Source organism: Battus philenor, unplaced genomic scaffold, assembly GCF_028537555.1.
Source record: "Battus philenor isolate CCGP_79_NKW_IND1 unplaced genomic scaffold, ilBatPhil1.0.hap1 SCAF_16, whole genome shotgun sequence".
In the NCBI taxonomy this organism is placed as follows: Eukaryota; Metazoa; Arthropoda; class Insecta; order Lepidoptera; family Papilionidae; genus Battus; species Battus philenor.
Genome location: NW_027181678.1, coordinates 10,456,246 through 10,469,235, shown reverse-complemented (window position 1 = coordinate 10,469,235; position 12,990 = coordinate 10,456,246). Strand labels below are relative to the sequence as shown.

Genomic DNA, 12,990 nt, shown 5'->3' with positions numbered 1-12,990 from the left:
AACTTAATAAAAATAGGTTAAAAATAGTTTCAGATTTTATTTACAAAACTTGTTGTTGTTTTTAGCGCACGAAGGGTCCAGAATGCACGCCTCCATGTCGCCGTGCGCAGCCGAGTCCACGCACCCCGAGCACGGCGAAGCGCATTGGGGGTCCAGCTTCTGCAACCATTGATGGGGATGGTAAGTTTTTTATTTGACCATTGTTTATTATGTGAATAAGTTTGTTGTTCCTGTAATTTTTAATACAATATCCAGAGACAGAAATTTCGTGTAGAAAGTATTATGATGGTACATAATCCATTTCATTATGATCCATAACAACTTAAAGGCAATATATTTAGATGGCGAATGTCATATAACGTTGGTTCAGACAAGGAAAGTATATTATTATTATATCATAAGTACAAACAATCTGATTCTAGTTTAAAAATAATTTTTGTATGAAATTCCTTTCATTTTAATAAAATTATAAATTCGAACATAGCATGAAAATAGACTTATCGGTTATCGACGTTGTCTCCGAAGCGGGATTCGACCGTGACGTGTCGAATGTATAATGAGCTTAAATTAATAAATAAATTAAACAATGCTCATTTATTTTAATATATTTAATAAAGTAAGGCATAATAATTGATGTTGAATGAATTGAAATGTTGGAGAAATTAGTACGTTCCATAATTACATTAAAATTAATATCTACTATGTCTTTTATGAAACCTTCAAAATTTAATAGTAACTTTATAGCTGTTAATTTTTTTGTTTCATAAAAAAATAAATACAATTCGGAATATTAAAGCTCGTAAAATTATTATATAATCTCTATAGAAAATCTTAGCTTTGCTGCTTCCTATTATATGACCATCGATTTCGATAAGTCGTTATAAAGGAACAATGCCAACCATAGTTGAGTTAGGGATAGGCTGCTGTCTTATCTCTTAAATTCTCGGAATATGGCTTTGTCATGGGATAATATTTTTGTCTAAGTAAAACTCACAGGGTTTATTCCGCTTGTTTTCTTAACTTTATAATACGTTTTGCCCTCTAAACAGAAACGATCGATTAAGTGTTCACAATAAAATTATTACTCGTTAAAAATTAAATAAGTCTGCATAGATTGTAAAATATTTTATCTTGCGAATAAATAAATTTGTCCATAAAGTCCCTATCCCACACAAGATAGGGGTACGAGAGGCCCCCAATAGCGGGGGCCATAAAAAAAAACATCTATCAAAAACATTTTTTTCAATACTCTAAATTCAGAGATTTTATAGATTATGTATTCAATTAATTTGTTTATGTAATATACTACTTCACATAGTGTTATTAAAAAAATGACTTTTGTTTTAGGTGTAGGCCTTTGTTACAAGAATCATGGTAAATTACACCAATAATGAGAACACAAATAAAATAGAAAACAAAAAAAGAACTGATAAGGGTGCGTAAGCGTGTGTGTGAGCGTTTCTGTGTAACTGAAGTCCGAGCTCATAATTTTAATTTAACTAATAAATCTTACGAAGTGATATAATACAAATAACAAAGTTAATGTATTTGAAGTGTTCATCATTCAATAAAGATTAAATAGAATATCATTATTATAATATGCTTCTGAAATATGCGTATAAGTGATACTTTTCATTTCATTAGGCTATAAAACAGTGTCCATGAGAAAATTGTCGCTCTCTCTTTTATGGTGTTTTTATCTATACACAATTCTGTTTTGTCTCAGACCTGTACGTAGTTTGTACATCGATAGAATATTTATGTAAATAAATTATGTTCTATTTGTAATTAATAGTAGAAGTATTTAAGTACTAGCGACTTTTCTTAATTATATCATTCTATTTTAATCCAAAAAAAATTATTTGCAAAGTAATTGACATACATCTGTTACTTGTTATCGTCGTTTCAGACGTCCCGTAGAAGTCTATTGCAAGGCTCTCAAGACTAATCTCCCCCAAAGATATATGACGGGGGACATACTGTAATCGCCATGATGGCAGATAGGTTAGCGATCGCAGTGTGGTGTTATTGTATACAGAGGACGCTGCTGCTCATCCTCTAGAAACTTGTTTGAGAGCAGTGGCAATCCCATATAATTAATACACAAAGTGTGAATTATGTAAGATTTTGCTCCGGTAATAATATTTTTATACAATAAAGTTAGGAGATTAAGGCTTATCATAGAGGTTGCGGTGGTATTCAGCCGGCAGAATACGGTAGCACCATTAATAACCACCCACCCACCATAACTGTCGACCTTAAAACTAGTATAGCAACATCGCCTTTATTTTAGCTGTGGCACGTTTCTGTTGGACAAAGGGGTTCCCCATAGATTTCTAATGGACCGGTTGGAAGTCGCCTGCACACAGCGTCTACCGACAACCTTATAGCATAGTAATAAGTATATATTGTTCCCCGTCTCTAATGCACAATTTATTATTAAACCGATGGCATTTTTAGTGCTTAGGTAAATATTTTCTGAAGACAGGTATCAGGGCTGTAGCGAGCTTAAAGTTCGCGTAGGTAGATGAATTATTTAAGCGCAGGTATGCTGGAGGCTGCGGTGTACTAAAATATTATCGAGGTGGCCGCTCGCAAGCTCTTGCGGTATATGGGACAAGGCTGTTTGCCTGCATTTATTTTTGTCACGAAACATTTCCGTCAGTAATTTCTTATTATACAAAGTGACAGGCTGTAGATGTAAAAGTTCAAAATGAGTGAATGTATAGCCTGTTTGCTAACAATATATGTGAATTAAAATATAAAAATATTAATGTGAAATAAAAAGGTAATTATGATAATATTCTAAAAAAAAATCTTCGAAAATTGAATTATACATATTAAAATTACTTACACAAAAGCCTTTCCAAAAGATCACCACGATGACTGGTCTTACGCCGCCCTAAACCAGTGATTTCTGCATGACCTAGGGACTAGTCTAACTACGCCGCGTCCACAGGCCCGTGATCGTCCCTCGAACAACATCGCCCAACGAACGATGTGCTCTGAACTGAACATACATCAGTGACTTTGGTTCTTCTGCGATTCGATTTCGCCGCGAATCAATGTCCATTGCTCTCTGGGTGATATCGTATCTTTCTATAAGGCCCACCGTAAGCGACCACGTCTCGGATTCATTATCGGCTTGACACATTGTAATAGAAAAGATAAATTAATTTAACATATTTCAGAGTGATCACTTCATACAGAGAGATTGGAAGTAGGTGTATAAGGTTGCTTACAAATGCGCTATACATTCACCCCTTTACAGCTTTTATATACATCTTCATCAGCTTTTATATAAAATAAGACTATAGTCATATATTTTAATGAAATTTAACTCCTTTTATCCCGGACTACAATTACATTAAAACTGTCTCGGTGTATTTACGAACGAAACGCGAGAATTTTCTTTTGTTACAATTTGATTTCTTCTTTTACCAACTAGATTATCGAAGTTTTGCAGGAATGCAAAAGTATGTAGTGTACTTTTGAAAAGTTAAGGCAAAGTGCTTTGTAAAGTGCAGAAACTTTAAAAATAAATTAACAGTTGTAGGTAAAATAGTCTGTTGTCTAGATCTTTATAGCTGGAGAGTTTTCGATCGTTAAAATTTAAATTTGTTTTGTTTCTTTTATGAAAATATTCATATCTACTGTTTTTAACTCGAAAAAGTAAAGGAAAATTTGCTGCAGTGTTGATTCTGTAGGTTGTGAAAAGTTCGTCAAATACATAACGTCAAGTAGTAGATCACATAATACGGTTCTAGATCTGAAGATATTTTTGTCTGTATCCAATTAAGTATTGAATATATAAACTAAAGGCTCATCTAATTTAGTTATGTTTAATTATTAATAATAATGAAACGTCCATTGAAATTAATGCAGCGAGAGAAATTGTGAGAGATGTACCAAATGGACCGTGTCGCGACGCTCGAAGGCGACTCATTTCTAATGTCTGCTTTTTAATCACAGCGGACAACGCGTGCATGAATTTTTCAAGATTCAATATTTATTACTGATCGTCTAAAAGATTCTAGAAATTACAAAAGTACTAACAGGCCCTGACTAATTTCGTACAGTTAAATTTAGTCCAAAAGAAAAAATTCAAATGTACTAACCAGGTCTTTTATAATATATAAATATGTTTTATGTTTCGCGTAAAATTTTTGTAATAATACGATAACGAAAGATAATCCTAACACGACATTTTTTTCCTTAGTCATGTTAAATGTGACATGTGACATCTAGGGATAGGTATTAATTAACACTGTTTTTTTCTCCAACGGATCCTACCTCCTGCCTTCACGAAAATACGAATAAAAATTAGATGAACTGATCGAACTGTTATCAAGTTTTGTGTAAAGCAACATACTTGAATAAATTAAACTTTTTAAGAATTATGAAGCTAGCAAGTATTTAGTTTTACAAAATAATGTCAGCATATTATCAAGACATACATATTCCTTTCTAAATTAAAAAAAATACCATATAAACATTCAATAAACATCATCCCAAACGCCGTACGATAAATATATTACGATCTCGTTTTTTGTACGTCTAGAAAACTTCCAAGAACATTCTTGTTTACAAGAGCTGTCCTTTGGGATTCATGTTTATTGAAATGTTATCGGGGGAACCACTTGAATTTATAATAAACAGTTTGTAATAACATATGTTTTGTTAACGTGTCGGGGTCATTGGATTTTAAATATAGTTACTTATGATTAATTGGTAGATAAAATTTATAAGGGTTAATTGTATAGCTTACATAAGAGTATACAATATAGTTAAAATTTAAAAAGGTGCAGAGGAAAGTGCCCACACTTTTCTATTTAATATCCAGCTGGAGACTTGGCTGTAAAATAATTTTCGCTGTCGTCGTTTTAGCCTATAGACGTCCACTATTGTACATAGGCTTCCCCCAGAAATATCTATGGGGGAATACCATATTCGCCACGCTTAGGAGCCGGGATGGCGATTGTAGTATAGTATTATGATTATAATTATATGCAATTGTTACTCGGAAATCGAACTCGCGACCTGCGATAACAAGTCTCAGTCCGCTAGACCGCTAGACTACCATTGCTCACAATTAATAAAATTTTTAAATAATCTTTATCATATTATTTACTACTGTTACTAGTAGAAAACTACAATATTTATTTGGAATAGAGTTTCTTTAGTAATATAAGTATAAATCAATAATTAATTAAGGAAATGTAAAAAAACTATAATATTGTTAAAGATTTTTAAATAATAATAAATCTCGGGAATGTAACGCTGTGTTACTGTATTAAGGAAATTATGAAAATAATTACAAAAAGCTCTCTGTGGACTCTTTTAAAATAAGGCGCTTTTGGAACCTTCAGAGCCGTACCGAAGTGGTTAAGTTGTAAAATGGAATTGAAGGGCGGCATAATTTAGTTACTATTCCTAACAAATTAGGCTCGCAAGTGATCACTTTAAATTATCGTAAGTGGCTAACAATATAAAGAAAATATAAAGAAAACGCCTTGCCAGTCCACCGCTAGACGTGGAAAGTTAAGGAGATTCCACCACTATTAATACTATTATCAAACAGTTATGAGCTATTTTAATTCTTAGTTAAAAATAGCTTATAGTCGAGAGACAATTTAGGCCTAGTCGATTACGCCTTATCTCCTCTCCTTTTAATTTTTTTTATAATTATATTCACTACCCGTTTCTTTTTCACAAATGAAATGTCGATATAAAGTTTTGTACGCGAATACAAAACTGTAATTACCTTCAACAGAATCTAAACTAAGGCCTTTGCTTATTTTCGATGTTTGCTTAGGATCGTTAGCATCAAACGTTGATTTATTTTCAAAGTTTATTTGAACCTTTTTGAACTCCATAATAAGTTATTTTTTATCCAGACTTTACGTAGTTAATTACTTAGTTTTTTTGCATAAATCAACATGCCATCAGGGAATTAATATAGCCTCGAGAAACAGATACAGCTAACAAAATTTTGAAGACATAAATTGACCTTTAATGTCATGGATAGATGATTTCCTTAATATTTGTTAATAACGAAATCTTTTTAATATAAGATTTTTACCCAGTGTTTAACTACACTCTCTTCTTTTTTTTCTTTAGGTAAATTATTTTTAATTAAAAATCTTACATAGCGTTGTTGCCGTACTTTGTAAACTTAATTAAGACGTGTTCACGATCAAAAAATTTAATTACAGCGTTTAATGAAATAGAAATTTAAGCAAATAAATTAAAATTTCTATAAGTGTATATCTGACTCCAAATCTCCTGGTTTAATCAGTTTATAATAAGATTATTTATGTCAAAAATAAAAGTTATGGCATTTCTTAGGTCGAAGACTGATTGTGAAACAATTGTAGGTAGTGGATGCTCTAAACTATTACATGGGATCGATCAAAGAAGCCTCTTGCAGTCCTTCCTAGACCGTAAAAGCCGAAAAGCACTTAATATCTTCCGAAGCCTTTGAAAAAGAATATTTGATGTAATTTAGATGGCAGGACAAAATCACAATGACTAGACAAATATGCGTAGAAAAGAGCTTTCGTAAAATGATATTTCAAAGTTCGTAGCATTTTGTGTAATAAATATCTTAATATAAATTTTAATAATACAATTTAATTCATGACTAAGTCTCCGTTCGTCGTTGTCGTTTCAGTTCATAGACTCCCTCTACAAGTCACAGGCCTCCTCCAAAGATATCTATGGAGTGATAAATCATGATCACAACGCTTGGCAGGCGATCAAAGTATGATATTATGATACGCAGAGGACGCTATATATCCTCTGAAAACTTATTTGGGAGCAGTGACAATCCTGTGTGATTAATGTACAAAGTGTGAAATTAAATAAGAATATATCCCGTAAATCGAACCCGCCTCCTACAATCGCAAGTTTCAATCCTATATCGCTGTGCTACCACTGCTATCTCTGAGGTTATTATAAATCTTCATATTTATTCATTTGAAATTAAAAAATGACATCATTAACTTTGTCAATTATTGTCTTTAATGATATTTATGAAGACTTCGTGACTTGTTAAGTATTCTATCATTATCCCTCTACTAACCTTGAAAGTATTTAGTATCACTCTTTTCATTGCTTTTACAATGTGTTATGTTTGTATAATAAGTAATGATAATTTGTTAATTCTGTGTTCGTAGGACGAACAAAACCCATAGAAATCAAAAAAGATTTTGTTATGAGTAAAAATTCCCGATGGATTATTTCTTGTTTTAATTGGGAATTGTAGTTACGACTAAGCTTTGGCTCTAGGCACCCTAGATATCACTTTTAACTTTAAAAGAGGAACTAGTAGCACATACATTAACTTATAATATATTACAACTTTTCTACATTTTTCAAAGCTGAAGAAGAGCTTGATTAAAATTAAAATGTCAAAATGTTACCTACGTCCTTTATTAACACATTCCATGCCATGTGGAGCGTATACGACCCCCGCTGCACTTTTTGACCATTTGCAGTTCCCGTCGAAAAACAAAGGATTCTTAAAAAGTAAATTGTAGGGTTGAATATAGATTACTTTATATCACGTATGCACGTACGTAACGTTTTTCTCGCTAATTATAGTTTTACAGTATTACAAAATCGTAAAGCATACGTCTTAAACGACTTTTTTTAATTTTTAAAGTGCGGGTCGTATACGGCCTACGCGGCCTGATTGAAAAATCTTCGAAAATTGCCGTAGCACGGAAAGTGCTAACAAAAATAAATCGTCAAATGTATAGCTAAATGTAAAAACTGAGAACGCATCGCCTATTATCAGCTAATATTTTCTATGTTTTCTTTAAAGCACGTAGAAATTTCTTATAAAGAGCAAATAGTAAAATTGCGTTAAAAATGAATGTAATAAAAATGCAAAATAATTCCAATACTTGTCTATAACTTAAATATTGACGTCAATCAAAACTAAAAGCAGCTGTCTAAGGATTATCTTTAGTGTGCTTTCAAGTTGGTCACAATTTTTGACAGTACGAAGTTGGTCAGAACAAATTTTTATATATATATACACACACACACACATATTTATATATATGTATATATATATAATATTGTAGTTTGTACTGTAATGTGGCAGTATAAACGTGCACCCTATTTTTCCGCAACTAGGTTTAACACTTTGTAATACCAATGAATCTGTTTAAGGTAATCACTCTGAAATCTGTTATATTAATCTTATTCTTAAATCTGTTTGAATTTGACAGGCTAATAACTTCGTTCAGACACGGGACTCAAGGTCTGCATTGACAGATAGTAATCAATAATAAATTTAAATATATAGTAATGCAAATATTAAAGAACGCCTTCTGTTATTACGTTGTGTGTTATTAGTAAAAAACATTGGTTTTTGATTAGTGTGCCATACATTTATTTACAGAAAATGGGCCATTCATTCACGCCTTTAAAGCATAAAAGAAACAACCGTTAATACATTATTAAAGAATTTTCCTGTTTACCTCTTACTCGATAGTATAGATGTTATCAATCTTAAACCGTATCACTTATAACCCGTCATGCGGTATCGATTTCACTAAACGAAGGTAGGTCGCGTGAAAGCTTAAAACGGCTCCATAATCCACTTTCTCTCGTAAACTTGCGAGTGTCAAGGGCTGCTCGCACGTCGTCGAGTGTAGGGACGAGACGGCGCTCGGGTTCGTCCCGACATCAAAGGAAGCGAGTGCCCCTTTCCGTGGCCATTTTGCGGGTTTAACGTGATGCTCGTTAATACTTTAGTAGTTTGTATTTAAATTGCATTTCGAGTAATTTAGAATTCGCTTTGGAATTTGCTGGATTTATGAGCATGTAAAATGTTATTCGAAATCATGATGCTATTTTCAGGCTATGCAGTAAGTGGTGGTACGTCTTTCATCGAATCTAGAATACTGGCACATTTGTTTTTCTTTTTTTATAACGGAATTCTTTTTATGCTCCAATAAAGCATGCAGATGTAGGCGCGAAATCAGGCTCGGAGGACTCTTTGGGTTAGCTTGTTATTCTAAATAAGGGTCAATCTTCTAGGGTGCCGACTATGCGAATCGATCTCAAATTAGTTTTTCTTATTTTCCTTATATGATATGCCGTAGCCACGATCTCGTCAGCCCATCTGGTATTAGGTCTGCCTCTCGCACTGGTACCTCGTCTTGTGGTCCCGTCCATTTTAAATTACTTTGTGTCCACCTGTTATCAGCGAACCCCACCACGTGAGCTTACGACGACTAAAGACAGTAAAATTTTTGAGACAATATTTTTTCTTACTTGTTTAGCAACTTTAATAATATCTTATATGTATATTATTATTAGTGGTAATTTTCATCGGCAAGATGGTGTATGCTGTCTAAATTATTCGGTAATAAAATATTATTGAGGGCTGTTACACTGAACAATTTGTGAACGTGGTTCACAGGTCTTCACTTATGTACTCGTATGAATTGATCGCTCTGAAATACGTTTATTTGTTTCCTTTTTATAGGAATCCGTACGGCTAATAACTATATGACAGATAATAAGTAAGAATAAATTTTAATATTTAGTAATTCGAATTTTGAAAATGCTACGATATGGTGATAATGCTATTTATTATTTGAATTTGGTGTACCATACATTATTTGATTTTACGTCTGTTACCAATCAGCCTGTATACATGACAAGTAGACTATAGATAAAAAGAAATAAAAAGGATATTACCTTGTGAACATATTGATCTAACATACTCGTATACGCAAGTAAATGTCTACATACGAGGGTCAAACTGAAAGTTCTTAGAAAATCAAAAACTAAGCATTCTAGCAAGTTATTAGTTTTATTATAACTTTTCAAAATAGCGTCCATTTACATCAATACATCGCTGCATTCGATGGAACCATTGAGAAAAGCACCTTGCCCACTCGGCCTTAGGGGTCTCTTCGACGGCGTTTTGAAACACAGCCACTGCTTCTTCGGCGTCCATAAAATGTTTTCCTCGAAGTTTTTCTTTTATTTTCGGGAATAAATAAAAATCACAGGGTGCGAGGTCGGGGCTATACGGCGGGTGACCCAGTAATTCCACGTCTGAGGTCGCCAAATTGTCGATCGTTTGCCTGGCGGTGTGCGACGAGGCATTGTCGTGATGAAGGAGGACCTGTCTTTTCCAACACTTCGACCTCTCTTCACTTTAGTTGGCAACTCTTCGGAAGGAAACACCCACTGAGCAGACTGTCTTTTGGTTTCCGGATCATAACAGTAAATCCAGCTTTCGTCACCCGTTAGTATGTCGAACACAGCATTTGAGTCACCTCCGTTAAATTTTTGGATCATTTCTCGGCACCAATCAACACGGCGGAGTTTTTGAGCCTCGGTCAAATTATGCGGTATCCAGCGGGCACAAAGCTTCCTGACCGCTAAATGTTCATGGAGGATTTTGTGCACTTGACTCATACCTATGCCTAGACTTTTCCGAATCTGCTGATAGGTCACTCTTTTGTCAGTCTCTATCATACGCCGCACAACACTGATATTGTCTTCAGTCGTCGCTGTAGAAGGCCGTCCCTCACGCAAATCATCGGTGAGATTAGTTCGACCACGTTTGAATTCATTAAACCAGTTGTAAACTGTGGCACGAGATGGGGCTTCATCGTGAAAAGCCAATCGAAGTCTATCATAACTTTCTTGTTGACTTATATGACATCGAAAGTCATAAAAAATCATTGCACGAAAATTTTCTCGGCTTAAATTCATTCTGACGTGCACAGACAATTTTCAATTTGCCGCCAAATCGTAAAACAAATGACAAATGAATGAAATGTATACTCAATATTATTGGTAAAGAGTTCTATTTTCAAAATTTAAACTTATTTTTTTAATATAATGCTTTTAAGTTGCCAGTTCTAAAAACTTTCAGTTTGGCCCTCGTAGAACGTTCTAATTTTAAAAAGAAAATTCAAGATTTCCCAGTTGGATTCGTAAATACAATAGAAAATCGTTGTAAAATGTTGGGACGACTCAGCAATTTCGCGCGGTTTCTAAAGTTGGCGTGTAACGATGCGGAGGTGTAACCGGGCAACGACTCCGGGATTGCGGACATCTAGATCTAAATAATCAGACTATTCAGGTTTGGAGCACATCCGTGCCAATAATTGGCAATACTTCAGCTTCCTTCGTGCAACGTGGTGCCAGTGTTGTGTAGTTCCTTAGTGATTGTAATTATTATTATTTTACGTACACCTCAACTTTCTAAAAAGATACACATAAAATGGCCTGTAACAAAATTTTCTATAACATTAAAATTTTCACAATTTTCTAGAGCGATAATTGTAAACTATTGCCAAAACCTACAATTTTCTAAACTTTATTGAAAATTGTGAAGATATTTATTCTTTAATCAGTAACAATTTATTATTAATGGAAAATAAATTATGGTTTATTATTTTATATAGTTTTAACCTCAATGCAAATATTAGAAGAAAAACAGGGATGTATCTGTAAAAACACAAATGTAACAACGATTCTCGTAACGTCCAAGTATAAAAGGAATAATATATTTAATACAACATAAATTTCCTTTTAAATAAACATTGTTTGTTTGTTTTGAATGGTAGAGCTGGAGTTCTTATAATTAACGCGGCACGTTAAAAATGCGAAAAGATAACCGTCTCAAAACATCACTTGACCTGGAAGCGAATGCATTGTGAAAACACATAGCGCGTACGAAATTTATTGCTGGCGATAAATTCTACGAAGCTATTTTAAAGCCTAATATAAAATTCTGTCTGCTTTTCTTTATAACTTCATTTTAATTTCTAGTAATTTTCATTAATATAAAATATAACTACTGACAGTAATGTCTCAGTTTACCAATAAAACCTCTAAGAAATGTAAACTCTTTAATTTTATTGCAATAGTTAGAACAACTGTAATAAAATTTCTTTTTTAATATACATTTATTGATCACATAACAAACGTTTATGCCGAACAATTTGACTACAATAATTTATACACAGCTTTTTCAATAAATCGACGTTAAATCGAAATTTGTTTAAAGGGCATTTAGTAAGCCATGAAAATTAATAAAAAAATCAATGCTAAGTATTTTGTAATTTTAACAAATGGACCTAATTTTGAATCTATGGTTTGACGAAAAGCTCTATTTTCTCTTGTGAAATTAAGCTCTTGCAGTATGAACTTTGTCTGTCTTCTTAATGTATAGGTAAAGCCATTTAGTTTAGAATCTAAAAATTTACATTTTAAATAATAAAAAATTGTTTAGTGTTTTCTTAATGATTTTTGTTATTAGTACATTTTTCTATGATTTTTACCTCCCTCTAGGTGTAGGCCTTCTTCAGTTCCTCAGCGTATTACACGCATACTTATCTTTTGTCTAGTCTAGCCTTTATCGATTTCAGAAATATCATCCCCTCACGTTCTGTTTAACGAGTCAACTTTTCCTTGGACCTTTCCATTTCGTGGACAACAGTGTCCATCTTATATCTTTGTATATATATTTCTATCGTCTGTCGATTATAGAAGGTTTTCATAAGATAACAAGTGAAATGAGAAGAGCAGAGATTTATAGTCATAGTAATAGAAAGAATATTACGGATTGCACAAAACTCTTTTAGTAGTACCAGATTACCTCTTGACGTTGATTTTCTTGAGACATCTGGTATGTAAAATCCATATTAAAACCTCAAGTATAGCGTGTGAACATGAAATGAAAAATAAATGGTAAATATATTTAACTTAAAAGGTTTTTCATTGATTATATATGAGTGCCAATATTCTCAAACGAGTTTCTAAAGGATGGGCAGCAGCGTCTTCTGCTTACCATAATAATACACTGCGATAGTCAACCCGCTTGCTAAGCATGGCGATTATGGTGTATCCCCCATAGATATCCATTCTTTGTATTGAGTTTCTATGGGCTTTAACGACGATATAAAAGGTTTACCGTTGTACGAAACTCTGAAATCTGTTATCAGT

General features: G+C 33.2%; 1 protein-coding gene across 3 annotated transcripts in view; it reads left to right on the top strand.

The window, feature by feature from the left end:
* The window catches only part of LOC137919152 (supervillin-like), a 210,394-nt gene that overhangs the window by 43,225 nt on the left and 154,179 nt on the right, over window positions 1-12,990 (top strand). For all 3 annotated transcript variants that reach the window (XM_068762131.1, XM_068762132.1, XM_068762130.1), the window contains exon 4: window positions 66-180. In XM_068762131.1, the coding sequence (XP_068618232.1) occupies window positions 66-180 (115 nt within the window). The remainder of the gene's footprint in view (window positions 1-65; window positions 181-12,990) is intronic.